The sequence below is a fragment of the Penicillium riverlandense genome, assembly GCF_028828495.1.
Source record: "Penicillium riverlandense strain IBT 135883 chromosome Unknown utg000003l_segment0_segment0, whole genome shotgun sequence".
In the NCBI taxonomy this organism is placed as follows: Eukaryota; Fungi; Ascomycota; class Eurotiomycetes; order Eurotiales; family Aspergillaceae; genus Penicillium; species Penicillium riverlandense.
The window spans coordinates 437012-458016 of record NW_026643196.1 but is presented as its reverse complement, the minus strand read 5'-3'; the positions used below and the strand labels follow the sequence as shown (position 1 = coordinate 458016).

The window sequence follows — 21005 nt, the reverse complement described above, 5'->3', positions numbered from 1 at the left end:
CTCCTTATTATAGAACGATATACTACTTGGCAGGGCAATAGACAGTATTTGAGAAACATAGGACTGTCGCAGAAAGGGCTCACATGGTTAGGAAATTTCATGTAAAGTGAATGATAGTATTATATTAAGAATAGAATCTTATAGTTATAATCACCAGATGCCGGCATATAGCTCGCCTGTATGACGATTAATACATACCAGCCCTCCTAAGAACCGAGGCGACGCAACCAGGTCGCGTGTGACACTCGAAGTTGCATGTGCTGCGGTGACTGGGCTTGTCTAAGCGATATCCAGGCTCAAAACCTGGAGCTATGCCTCTTGGACATTGAGATTAAATCCCGCATTGCTGGGGATGAAGACTTTGCTTTTTATTAGCTAGCGCTCTCGCATCCTCCGAGCCCTACGAGGAAACTAGTCACGAGGAGTTTTACTTATACTGGTAGTCCTTCGGACGATCACTAAGCTAGCGTGAAACCCCGCATTTCGTCTATATTGGTTTCTCTTACCAAATATCTCATCTAGTTGCGTACGGAACAATGGCTAGGTATTCCTGCACATTTAATTCCGGATACTCGTATATCGGAAATTGGTTTCCCTCACTTGCCAAGAGAACAACCTATGTAGACGGCCATTGAAGGAAATAGAATGTAGCTAACCATACAGCCCATTCCATCTCCTTTGACGGCATTTGACATTGAAGGTAGAAACGTTTCGGACCGATCCGTTCTGTCATACTCACCATTTGCCTACGGTCAGCGAACTTTCGTATATTCTCACACATGGATTTTCTCCCCGCATAAATAGCTGTCCTCCACACTGAAAAAACATATGGCCCACTTTTTGATTTTCTGATCGACGCCTGTTCTATGATTTGTATACTTTTCCTTTGTTGATATCTTGCAACCCAACTCCGAACACAACGACAGTCATGGCGCCGGATCTCATTGTATCGGCATCTGACACCCTACCGGACATTGAACGTCAAAATTCTTCATCGACGCGAAAAGCTATCCATAATGCCCAAGCCGCTTCCGATACAGAGCATAAGATGACCTTGCTGCAGGGAATCAGAACTTATCCCAAGGCAATCGCGTGGAGTGTTCTCATTTCCACATGTATCGCGATGGAGGGCTATGATGTCTGTCTTGTTAATAATTTCTACGGGTTTCCTCCATTTCGACACAAATACGGCGAACAGATGCCAGATGGCTCTTTTCAAGTGACTGCTCCAGTATGTCAAGCTTTTTGCTCACTTTTCCTTTTCCTTCTTCTTCTTCTTCTTCTTCTTCTTCCCTTTTTTTTTGCATGGTGAGTTACTAACGCATCTTTCCCGTTCAGTGGCAATCTGGCCTTAGCAACGGCGCATATGTTGGAGAAATCATTGGCCTCTTCATCAATGGATGGGTCTCAGAGCGATTTGGATACCGCTATACAATTATGACCTGCCTAGTCCTTATAACAGCATGGACGGCCATCTTTTTCACAGCACCAAATATCAAAGCTCTGCTTGCAGCTGAGATTCTCTGTGGCATCCCATGGGGTGTTTTCCAGACACTAACTGTGACCTATGCCTCTGAAGTTTGCCCTGTTGTTCTGCGAGGATATCTCACAACATATGTCAACTTCTGCTGGGGTCTAGGACAACTTATAGGGATTGGAGTCATTAGATCCATGTTGTCTCGGGATGACCAATGGTCATACCGGATACCATATGGATTGCAATGGATGTGGCCTCTTCCTCTCTTTATTGGAATCCTTCTTGCCCCGGAGTCGCCATGGTGGTTGGTCAGAAAAGGGAGAATAGACGATGCTAAAAAAGCACTTCTACGCTTGACCAATGCTGATTCAGATACGGATTTCAATGCCGATGAAACAATTGCTATGATAAGCTACACTACTAAGCTTGAAGAGAGGCTTTCGGAAGGGGCCGCATATTTCGACTGTTTTAAAGGAACCAACCTACGACGAACAGAGATTGTTTGTCTTGTATGGGCTATCCAAAATCTCAGTGGCAATTCCTTTTCCAATTATTCTACATACTTTTTGGAACAGGCAGGATTGTCAGCGTCCAAGTCCTACTCCTTTGCAATGGGACAGTACGGCATCAATATGGTTGGCGTCATCGGTGCATGGTTCCTCATGTCCCTAGGAATTGGTCGAAGGACGCTATACCTCTATGGTCTCTGTGGACTATGCTCCATGCTATTCATCATGGGTTTGCTTGGCCTGGTTCCGAGCGCACACAAGGAGCAAGCGTCACTTGCTACGGGTTGTATTATGATTGTCTGGGCCTTATTCTATCAGCTTTCCGTCGGAACTGTGGCCTACTCGCTCGTGGCAGAAATCTCTACTCGCCGGTTACAAATCAAGACCGTTGTCCTGGGCCGCAATTTATACAATATCGTTGCTATAATATGCGGTGTGTTAACTCCATACATGCTGAACCCGGGCGCCTGGGATTGGGGGAACTACGCAGGCTTTTTCTGGTCCGGAATTTGCTTCCTCTGTGTCATATACACGTTCTTCCGAGTCCCAGAGACAAGCCATCGCTCTTTTGCTGAGCTTGATCTGCTTTTTGAGGGGAAAATCAACGCCAGGAAGTTTGCCAGCACCCAAGTCGAAGTATTTGAGGAGACTGGCAAAGCTTGAGAGGAATTTTCAGGTTACCAGACCCATTACCATTACTAGGACTATGAACAATTGTCGAGCAAGCTTTTTTCGGTGCAGTTATCACAGGTTAGCCAATTTATTGTCTGAGTCAATATACTTCCCGACGTTGGAAAGAATCAAAGACCATCACTGCAGTTCATAATTTCGATGGATGCCAACTGTGACTTCTGCGCATGCAGCTTCCTTGGAAATGTCTATTATCGAGTTCCTGAGCCACATAATCTGTGCAGGGTAGCCATTTTCGGCGCCCGATTTACCGTCACCTGGGGTTATGGTATTACATTATGCTATTATTCGCAAAATCATATGCGCCAATATACGCTGTCTAGATATTTATTTCAAGCTCTCCTAATTTCTCTATCGCTAGTTCAATTCATTCCCCTAGTCTTTGCCTCTCACGAATATAACTTATGTTCTTGTATAAGGTCGCTATATATGAGGTTTCACTTCACATTCACCAGTCTATCCACCACTTTCGCAACCGCCATGGCCTTCTCCTCACCGAATCTCTCCCCTACAATCTGCACACAGATTGGCATTCCATCAACGAGATCAATATCATCTAAATAAGAAGTTAGCACGTCAAACACCTATATCTGGGGCAAAACTTACACTGCTCATAATTAAACCGATCACTCTCATTCCTGACTTGATGCGCCTCCCACTCAGCATCCGCCCCATCACCGACAGAATCAAGGTTCCGTTGTGCCGCCCCAATCGGAACCGTGAGAGCCGCGTAGTCCAACATGTTCCACATAGCTGTGTACCCCAACCACTGGTTGCTCTTCACCCATGTCTTGGGCTTGTAGCCTACCCAGGGCTGCACGGGCATTAGCAGGGCGTCGACGCGGGATGTGACCCATTGGTTTAGGAAGGTGGTTTCGAAGGCGACTTTTTCTTTCTCGAGCTTTATATATCAGTCAGTATAGAACCTAACAACTATGTATATATAATGGTGGGGATTTTACCTTCTCCCTCTCTTCAGTATTCAGTAGATCTTTCTCTGTGCCTACGACCATACCCTCGATCAAAGGCTCGCCCACGATCTCACACAAGTGTTGACAGTGACGGCCGCCGTCAGCGAGAATGGATTTCGTCCAGAGATCTGTGCCTTGCTTGTGGAGTGAGGCGTCCCACTCGATGACTGGAGCATCGTGTCAGAGAAGAGAAAAAGGAGGGAGTGAGGACATACCTTCATGGCCGGCATCGCGCAACGCCTGAACAGTCTCACGCATCGCTCGCATAACTGGCGGCTGAGGTCTGACCACTCCGTCATCAAATACAACACCTAGTCGCAGCTTACGGTCTGTGGGAAAGGCAGCCAGCTCCTTCCTCCATGGAATGGGAATAGCGCCTGGGTCGATCCTCCACGGCTGTGAAGCGAGTAGATGGTCCATAAAATACTCCGTCGTCTCAAGAGACGTAGCCATCGGCCCTGCGACTGGTGGGACCATGTAGAACTGATTCAAACTGTAGAAGACGCGTAAATATTAAGTCCCAAAGTAAACCCATCTGGGGGGAGGGGAAGGGGTGGCTTACAAGGAACAATCCCACGACACCCTTCCTCTCGTCGGCTTAATAGAATATAACCCCTGCAGTGCAGCAGGGATACGAATCGAGCCACCGATATCCGTGCCGATACCCAGGACGCTACCACCGGCTGCGACGAGAGCTCCTTCGCCGCCGGAACTACCGCCAGAGATAAGGGCACGGTTGAAAGCGTTCAGAGATTGCCCGAAGACGTGATTATAGGAGTCGGACATCTACCAAATCAGTAAAAGGACCGCGGATAATATAGTTGACGGTACTATTTACCATCAGAGACTGCGGCACGTTCGTCTTGACGTATAACACGGCACCCATAGATTCCAGCAGCTGCACGATCGAGCTGGATGACTGCGCCGGTTTATTGACGAGTCCGACCCATCCTAACAGATAATTAGTGAATATTCCACTGAAGAGCATTGTTCCGTACATACCGACAGTACTATCGACCCCCTCAATATCAAAACGATCCTTAATAGAAACCGGCACACCATGCAAGGGCCCAACCACCTGCCCCGTCGTCCGAAGGTGCTCATCCAACTCTCGAGCCCGAGTAAGAGCCCTCTCAAAAAAGATCTCCGTCAAGCATTTGGTCAGTTGCTGCGCGATCGCCGCGCGCTTACAGAATGCTGTCGTGAGCTGCTCGCTACTGACTTTCCCACTCGCGACTAGGGCCACAAGGTCCTGGATATTGGTCGTATCCGTCCAGGCTAGCTCATCCGCAGTGAGAATTCCGCTGGCGCGGATGGCGTCCACGCTGTTTGAAGGTGGGTTGGCCAGGACCGAGGCGGGGAGGAGCCAAGCGGGCGGGATGCATTCGTGCTGGGCGGCGCGTTTGCGGTGAACGTGGGGTTTCCAGTGCGGCATGGTGGCGTCGATTGTCATGTTCGGGGGATTTACAGATGATGAAATGGAAGATGGACGGGAGGTAGGGAGAGATAGGGAATGGGTACTTATCATTCGACGCTTAACGTATAGTTCCCCCTCGCCTGTGATCGGCACCTCGGGATTCTTCCGTGGGGGGCTGACTGTGCGGAGAAGCCCGCCGAAGGGATAAGACATTGGGTAGAGTACAGCTATGGCGAGATCTCTTCTTATCTCTGCTATCATTTGACTAAATGTAGATGCATACGGGGTATAAGGGAGTCTCCGTAATCCCATCATGGATACCTAATGTGATAGATATAGTTACAAGACACCTTGGGTGTCCACTATTTACACCGTCAACAGCATGCTGGCATTCTTATACCAGCTCAGCAGCGGATTCTCTCCATTCCGCGTCTCCGTGTCCTCGATGTACGCCCAGTGGTGCACAAAGTCCTCATGGCTCGTCACCTTGGTCAATTTGCCCGTCACAGCGCGGTAGATGTCCTCAACCGTGTTGAAGTCTGTGGGGAAGAAGATGTCAAAGTAGCCTTGGTGGACCTGTACGCAAGAGTCAGTCAGGGTAGGGAGGGGGGAAATGTCCAAAAGGGGATTCGGAGACATACGAATGGAGTGGTTACAGGAACAGTCTTCCGCTGGTACCGCGTTTGCACGACTGGTGCATTGAGACCGGGCACCGCATCGGGCAAGGAACTGAAGTCGCTAGCTACCAGCCGATGCGCCGGGAAGAATTGGTTCAGAACGTCGAAGAACTGCATCAGTCGGGTAGGAATATATTCCGGCTGACTGAATTCCTTGCTGAAGGGTCCGGCATTGCGCAGGCCACGCAACACACGCGGTCCCAAGGGGTTAGGGAACGGCTGGCGTGCCGCCGCTTGGCGCACACGCAGGAACCGCGCGGCAACGGGATCTAGTTGCATGTTGTAAAATTCATGGAACTCCCCATCTGCATCGATGAGGACGCCGCCTTGCTGGGGCGCTTCGGTGCGGCAGTTATAGCGCACCGAGTCATGCCCAAAATTGTCGAATACTTCCAACGCCAGGAAAAAGCATGGCGAGTGCACGTATGTATCCCAATCAAAGATGGACCGATTGATGATCTCGACGTGGTCCCGATGACCTGCCGCATTGACGCTATCCAACAAGTTTTTGTACTGCAAGTCCGCCAGTGCAGGCGAGATCTCAATGATCTTGAACTTCGTGCGCTGATACACTTCAAAATCCGTATCCCGGATGAAATCCAAGATATTCAACATCATCGTGCCATTGCCCGCACCCATCTCGTATATGATCAGGTCGTGGTACGGATACAGCGTCAGTTTGTAGTTCGACACCAGGTACCGCGCAATCGTCTCGCCATAATACGGCCGGAACAATTCTGTGGGCGTGTGCCATAGCTGCCGTGCTATATCCGGTGTTGTTTCGTCCAGCTTATCCTCGAACTCGATGTATCGCTGGCCCAGTAGCCGGAGGAAGGCCGGCCCGTCCTCGATATTGTTGAAGTCGAATGGCTCACCGGGGCTGAAGATCGTTGCGTGTTTGGAGAAGTATCCGTAATGCGGATTGTAGAGACTGTCTGAAAAAAATTAAAAGAATATGTCAGCGTCCAGCGCGCACACGACCAGTGGCCGTTCAACTCACCGTCGATGAACTCGCGCGTCAGCATCTTCACTTGCCGCGGCCGCTCTCTCCGATTGCGCAGCTCCTTGGCTGTGACTGTCGGGTATGACCAGTATTCCTTGTCGATATCCTTGGGGATGTCCCCCCGTTTCGTCCACAGCATGCCATCGTCCTGCGATTTGCGTTTGTTCGGGGTGCGTCGCGTGAGAAACGAGCGGGACTGCGCGCGCGACAGCGACGGGGGTTGCCGGCGCAGAGACTGGCAGGCCGGATGGCGGAAGAGCTGACGGAACAGCTGGGTGAGGACGGGCGAGTCCATTGTTGGTGGGTGGGCGCTGAGAGACAAGAAGCGTGGGAAGGAAGAGGGAGAAAGAAAGGGACCGCAGAACTTGGCCCGAGCTTCTTAGTGAACTGCATCACTTTTGACTTTCTTGCTTCACCAACCAACCATGCCAGACTCGCCGGTCTATATTGGCACTGCCTTTGTGGCTGGTGTCTGTCTTGCAATTGTATATCGCGACTTCATTGCACCGAGTCATCGCGAGACCGAGAGTACTGCAGACAAGTCGGAGCCAACTGCGCGAGCTGGTCCTCCGGCCATTGTAGAGGGCATTGAGGGCTGTATCGGGAACACGCCGCTCCTTCGGATCAAGTCGCTTTCCGAGGAAACAGGATGTGAGATCCTGGGCAAAGCAGAGGTGTGTATCCCATTCTATTGCCACTACAACAAAGCTGACAACGGAAACCAGTTTCTCAATGGCGCAGGACAGAGCTCGAAAGACCGGGTCGCACTAAGCATGATTGAAATGGTACGGCCGCATTGACATCCAGCCATACTGTTTCTAACTTGAATCCAGGCAGAGGAACATGGTATACTCGCTCCCCATTCGGGCGACACCATCTACGAAGGCACCTCAGGATCGACCGGCATTTCACTAGCTACCCTAGCCCGGGCAAAGGGCTACCTCGCACACATGTAAGCCCTCACATTCTCTACCCTGCCCACTCTCCTACTAACTGAACCGTATAGATGCATGCCCTCCGACCAAGCAATCGAAAAATCCAACCTTCTCCTCAAACTCGGCGCAATCGTCGACCGTGTGCCGCCAGCCCCAATCGTCGAAAAAGACAACTTCGTCAACAAAGCCCGCGCCCTCGCACACGCCCACACAGCATCAGGGACAAGCCGCGGCTTCTTCGCGGATCAGTTCGAAAACGAAGCCAACTGGCGCGCGCACTACCGCGGTACCGGACCCGAGCTGTACACCCAATGCAATGGACATATGGACGCCTTCGTTGCCGGTGCCGGGACAGGAGGGACCATCGCCGGCGTGGCACGCTACTTGAAGCCTCTCTTGCCGCATATCACGGTCGTGCTGGCTGACCCACAGGGTAGTGGGCTGTATAATCGGGTGAGATATGGTGTGATGTTTGATCTTAAGGAGCGGGAGGGCACGCGGCGAAGACCGCAGGTTGATACTATCGTTGAAGGGATTGGGATCAATCGAGTTACGGCGAACTTTGAGGCTGGGAAGGACCTCGTTGATGATGCTGTGCGCGTGACGGATGCACAGGCGCTGGCTATGGCGCGATGGCTTGTTGAGAAGGATGGGATTTTTATTGGAAGTAGTAGTGCGGTCAACTGTGGGTTTTCTCTTGGTTGCCGTCGGGTCTTTCTTGTCTAACTTGTCCTTTCCAGGTATTGCGGCCGTCAAAACAGCCATGAAACTCGGCCCCGGACACCGGATTGTCACGGTGCTCTCGGACTCGGGGTCGCGGCATCTGTCGCGGTTCTGGGCTACGGCTGGGGATGTGGGTGGCGCGGTTGATACGAAGCTGGAAGACGTCTTGAATGCGCGCGATGAGGATTTTCAGTGATCCTATTACATACATTGTGCATGTGGTGTGATGATACCATTGCTCTTGGGCTAAACTAAAGCGTCATCTTCATACGCTTCGCGGGCGATGGGCGCCCGGGGGATTTTGAGGCGATGCGGCTGCGAGCAGGACTGTCGAGGTGGATTGCCGACAGCTTGGAAGGTGAGGATGCTTGGCTGGAGATGACCACGATGTCGTCTTCATCATCCTCGACGAGCTTCGCGAATTCGTCCTGCATCTTCCGGTCTCGATTTGGAGGATGCTCTCTGGCGCCGACTGGTTTCAACGGTTTGCGCATTTGAGCATCTGGCACGTTCCGAAGGCGCTGAGAAAACGATGGAACCTGGTCGGTAGAAGGCTTGAGCGTCTCGCTTGCAGGCTTCCTGGGTTTAGGCTGGTCCTGCTCCTGCTCATCCACTGCAGAATTCTCCATGCCCTCGTCATTCCAAACAGCATCCCCAACCCAGAGACGCAGCAATTCGAATTGGATCTCGGGTAACGAGCGCTTTGGGAATTCAGTATGGATTTCCGCCCAAGAAAGACCGCGCTGGTCCTTTAACCAAGCCAGCGTCTCTTGCTCTGTCTGTGACCACGGCGCAGAAAGAAGAGGCGGGTTTGCCCGGCGCTCGGTCCAGTACCGTTGGTTCCAAACGTAGAGCTGCGTCCAAGTAAACCCCGGCAGCGAATCACTAATCTGTTTCCATTTTCGGCCATGAATGTGTCGCATGCGCACGGTCTGCCTTGCTGCGTCGGGCGTCACGCCGCGCTTGGGTGTGCTTGGGGTTGTTGCTAGAGGTTGAGCGGGAACGGTCTCGGCTTGTTGACGGATAGGAGTATTGTCATGTACAGTAGGCGCTTCCAATGTCACAATGTTGTGTGTATCTGGTTTTTCATCTTCGGATGCAGCGGTTGGTTTGTCGAGATCGAACGCCTGCCCGCTGGTCTGCGCACGACCGGCTTTCAGCATCTCCCCTCCTCTGATATTGATCAATTTTGAAGGCGTCGGTGAGGCCTGGTTCTCCTGCAACGGATCATCGGATTCGCTGCTGTCAGCATCCGGTGTCTGTGCAAAGGACCAGTCACGATTGCGCTTTGCTCGTGGCTTGCGCTTGCTCGGTGTCGTCTTGGGTCTCCCATCGGTACGCGGTCTACCTCGTTTAGGAAGACTCCATAAGGAGCCTGCGCCAGGTGGAGAGGCAGAGCGAGGAGTGTTTAGAACAGGAGCAAAATGAACTCGTTTGGTCGTGGTGGGTGTCGAGAACTTGGCATCGATATCCGGGACTTGCCAGAGGGGGTCCTTGGGCCTAAAATCTTGAGAAATGATAGGACTATCTGGGGCAGTTGTGTCTTTGTATGCCAGCGCAGAGTCCCACAGCGAGTCGGCACTTTCTCGGTCGTCGTCAGAGTCTGCAGCTTCTTGCGCAAAATGGGACGGCGCATCGCCAGTCTCCGTCTCCAGGTCCCGTTCATTCTCGCCCTCTTCCAAGCTTCGAGCCTCTGGGTCGTCATCACCCGTATATTCGAAACCCGAGATAGCATCATGGAAGAGCCACTCCTGCGCCTGGTCACCCGGATCGTCCTCAGCGCGCATCCCAACTAGATGGCCATTGTTGATCACTATCTTGCCCGTTTCCAAGTCAATCTCATCGCCTACTTCGGTGAAGTCCTTGCCGTATTTGTCAAATATTCCCTCGAAGATCGACTTGAGTCTCTGGTCATTTTGCGCGCGTGCGGTGGAGAGGTCGAAGTCTACCGGGACTTCGTCTGGAGAGGGAGAGCCGGGGGTGAAAGAGAGACGCGGGCGTTTGGCTGGTCTCCCCTGGGCGTCGCCCATGTTGAGAGAAGGGATGTCCAGAAAGGAAAGGAGTGTTGCTACATCGAGGGAAGAAGGAAGGAGGAAGTGGTGTGCTGAAGTTGTTTTGTGTTGTTTGTCGCAGGGAGAAGAAACTCATGAGACAAACAAACGCCGATCCCGCCTTCCCCAACTTCGCCTTATCATCAACCCGATCACATCACATCATCATGTATTGCCAGAAGTGTCGCACACCACTACGGCTAGACGGCTCGCTAGAGTCGCTCAACCCAGCGGCTTTTGACTTGCTCGTCAGTAAGTGAAGCTTCACCTGAAGTTTTGAATAGCTACTAAGAGTTTCATAGACTCGACAGGCAAGACCGTCCCCGAGCATGGCCCATCACCAGCCCGCCCATCCTACCCACCCGAGCGACGTGAGCTCTACGATAGAGTATCCAAACAAGCGGTATCGCCCGTCTACAGACGATCCATCCCGGCCCCGCGCGCCGGCAGCCAGTCCAACCCGCCGGGGATGCCGCGCGGGGACAGCGGGAACATGTCATTCGTGATGCTTACAGAATCCCAAGTCGTGCCACCGGCAGACACTCCCTCGCGACCCGGTCGAACCAAACGAACGAGCAGTGTACAGACGCAGCAGGAAGATGTGTCCTACTCGGATCAGGTGGAGAAATCGACCCGTCTCTTTGAGATTATCTCGGCGCGCTCAGATATTGACCACCCGATCTGCGTGGAATGTACAGAGATGCTGGTGGAGGCACTCCAAAAAAGACTGACGGGCGCGACGAAAGAGAGGGATGCGTACATCTCGTTTCTGCGCAACTTGAATGCATCTGTGCCCACCACCGAGGAGCTCGAGGCCGCAGAGAAAGCGTTGAAGGAGAGTCTGGAAGCAGAAGAAGCGGGCTTTGCCGAGCTTGAAAGCTTGGAACGAGAGAAGGCAGCGTTGGACGAGGAGATTGCAGCCCTGGAAGAAGAATCACGGCAGTTGGATGTGGAGGAAGAGACCTTCTGGCGGGATCGCAACGGCTTTGCCTTGACGCTCTCTGAATTCCAAAACGAGCGGGATGCGCTGAACATGCGCTACGACCACGACTCCCAGCAGCTCGAACGACTACAACGGACGAATGTCTACAATGACGCGTTTTGCATCGGTCATGATGGATATTTCGGCACGATCAATGGACTACGCTTGGGCAGATTGGCCAACCCGTCTGTGGAATGGCCGGAGATCAACGCTGCATGGGGCCAAACGGCGCTGCTCCTGGCCACGATTGCGGAGCGTCTTGGTTTTCAGTTTCAGGGTTACCGAATCAGACCCCTAGGGTCCACCTCGCGGATTGACAAGATCGAGTACCCGCAGCAGTCTGCGAGTCAGCCCGACACTGACAGCCCAAAAATCACGCAGTTGGAACTTTTTTCTTCGGGTGATCTGCCACTCAATCTCCCTTGGCTCCACCGTCGCTTTGATGCGGGCATGGTGGCGTTCCTCGAGTGTCTGCGCCAGCTGGGCCAGTTCGTCGAATCAACCCCTACCACGGTAGCCTCCCCACGGCGCGGCCAGGCCGCCGCCACCGCTCCGGGTCTGAAGCTGCCCTACGAGATTAAGCGGGACCGTATTGGCGATGCCAGCATCAAACTGGGGTTCAACCAGAACGATGAAACGTGGACGCGCGCCTGCAAGTACACCCTAACGTGCTGCAAGTTCCTGCTGGCGCACGCGAGCAATGTCGCCAGTACCAGTTCCGGCAACTCCGCCGCTGTTGCGGCTGCAGCCGTGGCAGCCGCCGACCAGGTTCGCCAGCCGACCGCCTCCTCTGCCAAAGGTCGAGCTTGAAATGTCAACCCCCTGACGCCGCATGTTAATCTGCGACAACCCCTTTCGGGGCTGATCGGTTTCGCACCGCATTCGCGTGTGGGTCGGAACGGTCTCTCCCCTTTGCTTACCCAGCCCTCAGCCGAATGGTTGTTCTTTGACGCCAGGATCGTTGGAAGTGGGGAAGAGGTGTGTGCCATGCGACGATCAATCGTCCTCGACCGGGCGTGCGACTCACATCCTAGTACCTGCAGGCGAGCCGACCCGGTGAACGGTGGTCCGTGGACGTATGGAAGAGGCACTGGCAGCTTTCTCCGCGAGATCTCGACGGGCGCCCGCCCGGTTTCTGGTGGGCCTTTGACCCACGCGGGAAGGATCTTTGTCCAGACTCTGTCTGTACCATCCCTGGCCATCGTCAGTTCTAAAGGAGGACGCGATCTCCGCACGGGAACCAGATGGGCACTAGCGTATATCGCATCTGCACGCAGGAGTGACTAGTACGTAGTAGTAACCGATTGTACTTTCTCTTGACTGCCGAAAAGTACCGTTGGTGCCCAGTACCTTTGGCCGGAAGGTGTCCGCGTCGACCGCCCGCGTCGATCACTGCAGCATCGCCCAAGAAAGAAAGAGTCTCTGGTGGCGCCTGACGTGCATGGGCCGGCCCAGGGGGAAGCGAGGAAGTTCCGGCCTAAGAGGAAATGATATGACCCGTTGTACCTTTGACTTTGGTAAGCGTAAGCAGGAATGTCCGAGTAAGAACAAGGGGGCCGGAGTGACCGTCCACGGGTGGGACTGGCTTTTTTTTGACAGCAGCATGGGTTCCAACGATCCATCGGGTCCATGACCGTCGCCGTCTTCAGACCTTCGCATCCCATCTCTCGGGATCGTGGCGTCTTGATTCCTGTCAGGAAGTTTCGGCCCGCTCCCGACATGCACGAGGCATCGACCGTCCAGAGGGGATGAGAGACTCCTGCCCAGTTAGGAGTGGCTAAGCGGTCGGCCCTCGCATGGGGGTAGGACAAAGAGGCAGCGGAAAATGCATCCCCCTGGCCAGTGCGCTGCATGTTATGGAAATAGCGCCGCACTGTAGCGCTTGGGTACTTTTGGAACCCGGGCCAGACCCTCGCTCTGCTGGACTCGCAGACTGCGGAGATATTCTCCCCGTGCGCCGCCGTTTGATGATCACCAGCGACGATGAATCCACTTCGCCATTCCTTTGATTCGCCCGCGGAAGCAGGGGTTCGTGCGTCCGGTGCAGCTCGCCGCAAAGAGAAGTCGAGATTCCTGGCCCAAGCGTCGAGATCGGAGGTTGCCTGACTATGCTGATGGCGCATTCTTCTGCTTATTATTGGGAGGAGCTGGACCCTTCAGATGTATATCATCATCCGTGGAGGGCCAGATAGATACAACCACCCCCGAACCATGGACCCTCATCCAGGACCGGCGTCCCTCACGCTGTCGCCTCAGTCTCCTCCACTCCCGAATTCATCGTCCATCTTCCGCCCCCGCCGGTCGGAAGACTGGCAGAACTACCGCGAGACGATCGAGCAACTCTACCGAAACGACCAGCTGAAACTGCGCGATGTGAAACGCATCATGGAGCGGGATTACAATTTCTACGCCTCGTAATTATTGTCTTCCTCGCCAACATGGCCCGCGCCTAACTGCTAGATCAGAGAAAAACAGTATAAAGACCGCTTCGCCGAGTGGAATCTCCGCAAGAACCTGAAACAGAAAGAAGTCCACGTCATGCTCCGCAAGCAAAAGAGGCGCGCCGCCCAGGGCAAGCAGACGGCTTTTCGGCTGCACGGTCAAGTCGTCGACAAGAAGCGCATCACTAGATTCGGCCGTCGGTACCCGGATGTGTGGAATCATGTGCAAAAGACACCCGCCGAGAAGCTGAGTCCAGAGCCGGGTGGGTTAGGTCTCTGGTTTTGGAAGCAATCCACTCATTCTGGTATAGAAACCCCGTCTGATATGACATATTTCACCCCTGAACCAGCGGAGGAGTCGTCAGCGCCCATCTCCCCAATGACCGAGATGCACTCGCCCACTCCTCGGGAGATGGGATCGTGTTCGTTCGATTTTGGTATTTGGATCAGCCCTTTGTGCGTGGTCAGAACTAACCTCTCCTCCAGACCCGTATCTACCAACCCAACCCCGTCTTGACTCCCTTCCCGACCAGTTCATGGGCGACGACCAAAGCCTCCCACCACTATCCATGCACCCATCCCGCCGTTCTTATCCTTCATTGCTCCAAACATCACAACCGCCAGTAGCGGCTCCACGAACGCCAACAGCAGCAGCGGCACTCGGTTCCGACGAGGATGCCGAGGGCGAACCCGAGACACATCCCGAAGAATGGAATCGGCTTGAATCATTCCAGACTCGTCTCGAGGGCCTCCAACAAACTCTCGACCTAACCATGTCCAAATGGGCACGCGAGAACGATCCCAACCATGAATTCGGCCATAACGGCCATAACGGCCACGAGGGACTGGGAATGTGATTTCGTTTCCTTCTTTGTCAACCTTTACCTTTCCTTGTACATTGCCTCTTCCGAGCCGTCCAGGCTCTCTTTTTTCTGTCTTTTTCTGGGAGCCTTCTTTGTCGCCTTACGGCACACGCATTCAAAGATGTGGGAAATAAAGTCATAGCATGGGCGTTTCATCGATTAAACCGGCTTTGGTCCGAGCACTACTAGACTGGGATATTTATTGTTTTTCTGGTCGTTCGCTTCGTTGCGTGTGATCATGGCGCTTACTCTTCTTCCTCGACTATGACCTGACCTTGTCTCTGCCTTTTATCGTTCTGGTCTGTTCTTTTTCTTGTGCATGCATGCATCAGCATCATATATCCGCTGTTATTTATTTATTTCTATTTACATGTACTGGCTGCGACAGCCACTGTGGTCGGAATTGGGGCCGGAACGTCTGTCTCTGCGTCTGACTCATCCGACACTACTACTATTATTATATCCCCGTCTATTATCTATCGGCGACTCCGGCTCCGGCTGCGGCTCCGAGCTTTCGCCGTATATTTGGCTAAATTGTGGCTTGAACTAGAGTCCGGGCTCTTGAGTTTGGGGCTGCTTTACGCGGTGTATAGTAGGTGCAAATACGCGATCCACTCGTTCACGGAACGTCAAACGCTATTTCTGACAGTTAACTCTATCTCCGTACCTTTTTACTCTGAACCCCTTGTGCGCTCCACTAGTCTCAATTCTGACAATAGCTACATGCAGTAGATTCCAAATACGGATTTTTTTACATCCCTTGGAAGGGCTTAGGTGTGCCGTTTTCCCAAATAACCTTTATTAGAACAAAGGACCCTAGAAGATGCTGATTGAAATAGCTTCGTTCAACAACCAATAGTGAAGTTACACGCGACTTCGAAGGTTCAAAGGGATACATATTTTTGAAAAGTATATGCGCTCTAAATCGAGACACGGATGATTTTGATATGATATGCTTCAATTCCCGCAATACTTGAACATTATACATGAGTCAGGTATCCTGGTGTGACTGGGCCGGCCGGGGTCACCACCGCCAGAGGTCGGCGTTTAGACATAGTTTTGAGCTATTCTGCCTTTCAAAGTTGTGCTGAGGCCTTGGGTGCGTGCTATGTCTGGGCCAGAGGGTGTCGTTGGATGTTGAAGTCTCCGAGGATGATGTGTTGCTTTCGTTTCCCACCGTCGTTCGGAGGGAGTCTGCCGATTCAGGTGTCTTCGCGAGATGTTTTGCTCCGAGACTGCTCCTACTCGTGCGGGATAGAGACTTGGAAAATGTAATCGTCAACTAGAGCAAGACTTAGGTTCCACGAAGGGATAGTTTTCATTGTGATGAAGTCACCTTTGCCTCGCCACATTTAAGGGTGTTCCATATCGAATACTACAATATTGTGGCTTTGACTATTCTACGCCCCGATTGGCTTCCTATTCTGACAGGGAGCATATTGATTCTGATAGGTAAAGAAAGCATGTCGGGATTTATCTGTTTGTTTCTCAATCGAGCTGGCCCTGGCTACATCAGACCCGAAAGGCCTGGGAGCCCATCGCACAGATATACAGACAGGTATACGGCAGAGCGTTCAATCTAGTAATGGCGAGAGGATGAAACATAAAGCATTGGGATGTTGATGATCTGTGGGAGCTGACCGCTGTTCGAGGGGGTTGTTTCGGAGTCAGCGCTAGCATGGCTTGGCATGCTAGTGTATAATGAAAATAAATGTCAATTAAAAAGACACACGGTTACATACAAAACTACCTAGTATTTGGTGTACTATCCATCTGCTTCGTTCACTGCTTGCATTTCGTAGATTGTGACCACCACGAAGCTATCTTGGAATTCTTTTAAAAGTGGACGTTGACACTGTATATGGGCCCATCCACTATAGCTTTACTTAGTAGCTCATGTGATTAACTGCATGATCTCTGTATTGAAGTAGCTATCTAGTAGTCGAAAACATTGTCTCTCTTTTTTGTTTAAATTTCTACCGACCGATAGTGGGTTGCTAATTATTACCATGATCATAGTTCTTCCGAGAAGCTTACTCCGAATGCCGGCAATGGTGATGTTGGACAGCCAATTAGGCGTCCCACACTGGCTAGACCATCAGAAGCAAATGTTGGTAAGCAGGCGCAGCTGTTTCCGGCCTAACTGATCTTCGGTTCCAACTAATCTAGCTATAGCTGATGCATGACGGTACCAGTATTTTGGCCCCAGTGCCACGTATAAGTAGGATCTACTTTTACCACTCCAACATCAAACAATAATACTCCAGCCACTATTACAATCGTTGCCTTTATCTAAATGGCATCTTCCGCCCAACTAAGCGCCCTAGAAGCCTTCCTCCAAGACCATCCCACTATCAAGTACACCCCACCTTCATCTCCGGAGTACGCTTCCGCCCGCAAAGTCTGGAACAACGCTCGTCTCGACAATCCACTAGCTGTAGTTCAGCCGCAATCGCCCTCTGACATCGTCGCCATTATTAAGTTCGCCAAGTTCAATTCTGTCCCTTTCACACTACGTTCAGGCGGCCATAACTTGGAAGGCCGCTCGGTGGTTGAAAATGCCCTGCTCATTGATCTGCGTGCCTTGAAAGCAGTTACTATCGCATCGGATCGGAAAACCGCCTTGGTCCAAGGTGGCATTCTTCTTGAAGAGCTCGGAAGCAAGCTTTGGGAAGAGGGCCTGGTCACCCCAACAGGAGCTACCCCAAGTGTAGGTTACGTTGGTTGGGCCATATATGGCGGTTATGGGCCCTTCTCCTCGCAATGGGGTTTGGGAACTGACCAGATTGTCGGCGCCACCGTGATCAATCCCGATGGGGAGATTATCACAGCTGATGAAACCCTCCTACAAGGCATCCGCGGCGCTGGGGGTCTGTTTGGTGTAATCGTTGATCTTACTATCAAAGTCTATCCTCTGAATAGCGTAAGTATCGCCATTATTCGCCCTCTTATTCGCTTCGGCACTAATAATCCAAAGCTCCTCGCTGGCACCATTATTTACGACTCCACTGATATCTCCAAGACCTTTGTGGACTTTAATGCTGCCTACGGAAAAATCCTCGACTCCGAAGGTCTCCCTCCGCAACTGACCATCCAGCAAATAGCCGTGAATGCCCCACCTGGCCGCTGTTTTGGCGTCATCTTCGTATGGAGTGGCTCTGATATAGACGAGGGCCAGCGCTGGAGCGCAAAAGTCGCTGGCCTAGCTCCTCTACTTATGAATACTGTTGCCCTCACCACCATCCCAGAGTGGTTCGGCCACAACGGTGCCTTGGTCCCAGCAGACGTCTTTGGCTCCAGCGCGACGCACAACATCAGCCGCATCCTGCCAGCCGTTGCTGAGACAATTGGCCGTAACCTCGAGCGTATGCCCACTGATCCGGCCACTATGTTTTCCATTCATCAGCTGCGCGGGCCATCAGCAGCGCCGCAGGATCATTCCTCTGTCTTCGTAACGCGTGAGCCGCACTACATGCTTGAGATTCTGGGATATGTGACAGAGGAGAGAAGGAAGGAGGAATCGGAAGCGTGGGCGCTACAGACGGCAAAGGAGATTGAAGAGGCTGATCCAGATAACGTCCTGCCCACGACATATTTGTCCGTATATAGTAGTGCTCGGGCGGGAACGTCGGACGCGGTTCTCAAAAAGGCGTATGGGTCGAATGTGGAGATGCTAAGGAGCCTGAAGTCCAGGTTTGATCCGGACAATGTGTTTAGACTGGCTGTGCCGGCGATGGAGTAGATCTCGAGTTATTGCGCCACGCACGAAAAGAAAATATCTATATGTCGGTATCCTATGATATTAAATTGGTTTTTGCACGCGGTAGATCTTATAGGCCTAGTCGAAAACAGATCACCCTTATTCACCTAAAGGGCTACTAGTTTGGGCTCTGGGAATAATTTTCTCGGCTGTCAGACCTGCCTGACAGCACTGCACTCCCACATAGCGGCTGACCCTGGGACACGAGTCAAGTCGTATTTCCTTCATAGCATTTCGAGTATAACAGGCGTTAATTACTTTTAGTTTTCTTCCTTTCCCTTTTTCTGATCCCTTTGCATAATGAGGACATGGCAGAGGCAGAAACTTTTGTTGGGACTTGTTCCTTTCGTAGAACAGGCTATATGCTTCCTCTAGATTCCATCATCGTCATCAAGTCATTCTATACTTCTAGGTACTGGTTTTGCACTTCCCTGTATCTCCGTGCCTTTTACATTTTAACTTGTATGTTTGAGCGCTCCGCTAGTAACAATTTAACAAAGCTCTTTATGCAAAAGACTCCGGATATGTATCATATTATAAATGTGTAGAATCATCTATCTCATGAAGTAGCATTCAAAACAATGCGGTTTACCACATTCACATACACCATTAAGAGCCATGCCCTCCTCGCCCTTCCACTTCCTGGCCCTGCCCTTGTTTCTGAACCGTATCCTGCAACCCCCTTACCTTCCGTCTCGTCCTCGAATACCCGGCAATGCCCGCGAGCATAGCATAGGATTTACTCATCGACACGCGGGACATATCAACGCCCTGATTCTGGAGGGCGTGACTGAAAGCGCGGAAATTGGCGGCTGCCGGTTGATAGTGCCCACTAGTTAAACCAATCACAATCAGTATTGATTAAGCAAATGGAGGTGGTGATGAAGAGGATACTAAACCTTAACGGTTTCAGGCTGCGTAGCTGGCCTTCATGGACTTTGATTGTCCCCGCTGCGGAGATGCGGCCTCCGCGGAGGAAGGAGGAGTGTTGGAATGTACCTGAGTCTTTTATCCCGATGTATAGTCTGAATGCTGTGTCTGCGACCTGGATTATTGGGTATTAGCTCTTGTGGATGATTGGTTTTGAGGGTATAGGTACAAAGATCCACTCTTCGGTTGTTGATGGCTTGCCAACAAGGTGACTGAGTATGGCTGCTGGATGAGCCAATTTCGAGCGTAGTTTCTTCTCTCCCTGCTTTCCAGAAGTATGCTTTGCTCCAGTCACATCCTGACTTTCTGCCTCCGCTGACGCTGACGATGAATCCGAGGACGTTTCCGCTCTTTCGTTCCCCATAAACCGGGGCGCCGGATCATCAACAGGGACAACTCCTTCCAAAGAATCCCTAAACCGGTTCCCATCCGTAGTAACAAGCTCCCCATTCTTCGCCCATCTTAACAGTCCCGCCCTATCCACGCTGACAAGATACTTCCTCCGCTCCTCACGAGACAAATACCTCACCTGCTCCCGTTCAAGCCGTTCCCGGGGACGCTTCTCCAAGTTGATATCTCGTCCATCCCCATAATCCAGCCAGTAAAAAAAGTTCTGGGTCGTTGGGCATTTCTTCCATTCTGCGTGGTAGGCGCGCAGATTGCTGCCGTGTCTGTGTTTGAGGTCCACCATTTCTAGGAAGTACTGGAGATCCATTTGTTTGGAGGTTTGAATGGGTAGGATGTCGTGGCGTGATACAGGCTGGTCATCTGGATTGTGATCTTTGGCTGATTTGCTAGAGTTGTTGTTGTTGTTGTCATTGTTGCTACCGGCTTGCATGGCAACGCTGACGGCCCGGTACCATTTCTGGCGCGCTTCTGGGGTTTCATTTCCCTTCTCGCTGGAATTGGAAATGTCATCAGACTTTTTCGGGTCGTGAAGCTGAGTCCAATGAATATCTTTCAGTACCTAACACTCAAGTATCAGCCCTTCTCATCCTCTTTTCTTTTAGCCACCAAGAAAAACATATATACCTCCGTCCACCGGGCGTTAGCCGATAATCCCAAGCCGTTGAGTTCTCGTCTCGTGCGATATCCACGATAGATTCTCTATCTACAGTCAGTCCCCGTTATCATCACGAGTTCCCTGGAATGATACCTGGATTGTCTTTGCAGCCTGTTCCTTCTCTGTGACGTCATCCCCACTATCTGTGCTTTGCGAGGCTGCAGTGACCGCGTTTGGGATCACGACCATGAGGAGTGAACTGTCGGATCCAGAAGAATGGAACTTAAGAGGATTGTAAGATAAGAGGTATGCCGGGTGACCGTGGATATGCGTGGAAACAGATCGTAGCCAGGATCCTGTACTGCTGAGTTGGCCTAAATAGGAATAGTGGCCCCTGTCCAATCGGAGGGCGTATCCTCTATAATGAGAAATATTAAGGCTTGCATCCATTCCATTCCATCCACCGTGAAAAGTAGGCACTAGGTACATGTGACAGTCAAAGAAAACAGACAAAATACCAAAACCGTCGCTAAAATGAAATAATCCAACAGTGACAACCTGAAAAAAGTAGGG

General features: G+C 51.8%; 9 protein-coding genes across 9 annotated transcripts; 5 read left to right on the top strand and 4 right to left on the bottom strand.

Annotated features, from left to right (window-relative positions):
• Positions 1–928: 928 nt before the first annotated feature.
• On the top strand, positions 929–2649 carry N7474_003794 (uncharacterized protein; the record flags this gene model as incomplete). The annotated part of the gene is made up of 2 exons (XM_057195209.1): positions 929–1231; positions 1339–2649. The coding sequence occupies 2 exons, from the start codon at positions 929–931 to the stop codon at positions 2647–2649; spliced, it is 1614 nt and encodes a 537-aa protein (XP_057052605.1).
• Positions 2650–3113: 464 nt separating this feature from the next.
• N7474_003793 (uncharacterized protein) lies at positions 3114–5277 on the bottom strand (the record flags this gene model as incomplete). The annotated part of the gene is made up of 7 exons (XM_057195208.1): positions 3114–3232; positions 3283–3577; positions 3639–3814; positions 3863–4140; positions 4210–4433; positions 4486–4598; positions 4650–5277. 7 exons carry the CDS (start codon positions 5275–5277, stop codon positions 3114–3116), a joined length of 1833 nt encoding a protein of 610 aa, XP_057052604.1.
• A 153-nt stretch (positions 5278–5430) lies between these two features.
• N7474_003792 (class I SAM-dependent methyltransferase) lies at positions 5431–7039 on the bottom strand (the record flags this gene model as incomplete). The annotated part of the gene is made up of 3 exons (XM_057195207.1): positions 5431–5640; positions 5706–6676; positions 6742–7039. The coding sequence occupies 3 exons, from the start codon at positions 7037–7039 to the stop codon at positions 5431–5433; spliced, it is 1479 nt and encodes a 492-aa protein (XP_057052603.1).
• A 130-nt stretch (positions 7040–7169) lies between these two features.
• N7474_003791 (putative cysteine synthase) lies at positions 7170–8598 on the top strand (the record flags this gene model as incomplete). Its single annotated transcript, XM_057195206.1, has 4 exons — positions 7170–7529; positions 7578–7696; positions 7751–8364; positions 8420–8598. The coding sequence occupies 4 exons, from the start codon at positions 7170–7172 to the stop codon at positions 8596–8598; spliced, it is 1272 nt and encodes a 423-aa protein (XP_057052602.1).
• A 55-nt stretch (positions 8599–8653) lies between these two features.
• On the bottom strand, positions 8654–10432 carry N7474_003790 (Myb-like DNA-binding domain protein; the record flags this gene model as incomplete). The annotated part of the gene is made up of 1 exon (XM_057195205.1): positions 8654–10432. The coding sequence occupies one exon, from the start codon at positions 10430–10432 to the stop codon at positions 8654–8656; it is 1779 nt and encodes a 592-aa protein (XP_057052601.1).
• Positions 10433–10548: 116 nt separating this feature from the next.
• On the top strand, positions 10549–12245 carry N7474_003789 (beclin 1; the record flags this gene model as incomplete). Its single annotated transcript, XM_057195204.1, has 2 exons — positions 10549–10705; positions 10756–12245. 2 exons carry the CDS (start codon positions 10549–10551, stop codon positions 12243–12245), a joined length of 1647 nt encoding a protein of 548 aa, XP_057052600.1.
• Positions 12246–13646: 1401 nt separating this feature from the next.
• Positions 13647–14733, top strand: N7474_003788 (Clr5 domain-containing protein; the record flags this gene model as incomplete). The annotated part of the gene is made up of 4 exons (XM_057195203.1): positions 13647–13849; positions 13901–14139; positions 14188–14298; positions 14363–14733. 4 exons carry the CDS (start codon positions 13647–13649, stop codon positions 14731–14733), a joined length of 924 nt encoding a protein of 307 aa, XP_057052599.1.
• Positions 14734–17035: 2302 nt separating this feature from the next.
• N7474_003787 (FAD-binding oxidoreductase) lies at positions 17036–18481 on the top strand (the record flags this gene model as incomplete). The annotated part of the gene is made up of 1 exon (XM_057195202.1): positions 17036–18481. The coding sequence occupies one exon, from the start codon at positions 17036–17038 to the stop codon at positions 18479–18481; it is 1446 nt and encodes a 481-aa protein (XP_057052598.1).
• Positions 18482–19108: 627 nt separating this feature from the next.
• On the bottom strand, positions 19109–20681 carry N7474_003786 (IQ calmodulin-binding motif protein; the record flags this gene model as incomplete). Its single annotated transcript, XM_057195201.1, has 5 exons — positions 19109–19331; positions 19399–19544; positions 19599–20396; positions 20462–20536; positions 20586–20681. 5 exons carry the CDS (start codon positions 20679–20681, stop codon positions 19109–19111), a joined length of 1338 nt encoding a protein of 445 aa, XP_057052597.1.
• Positions 20682–21005: the final 324 nt, after the last annotated feature.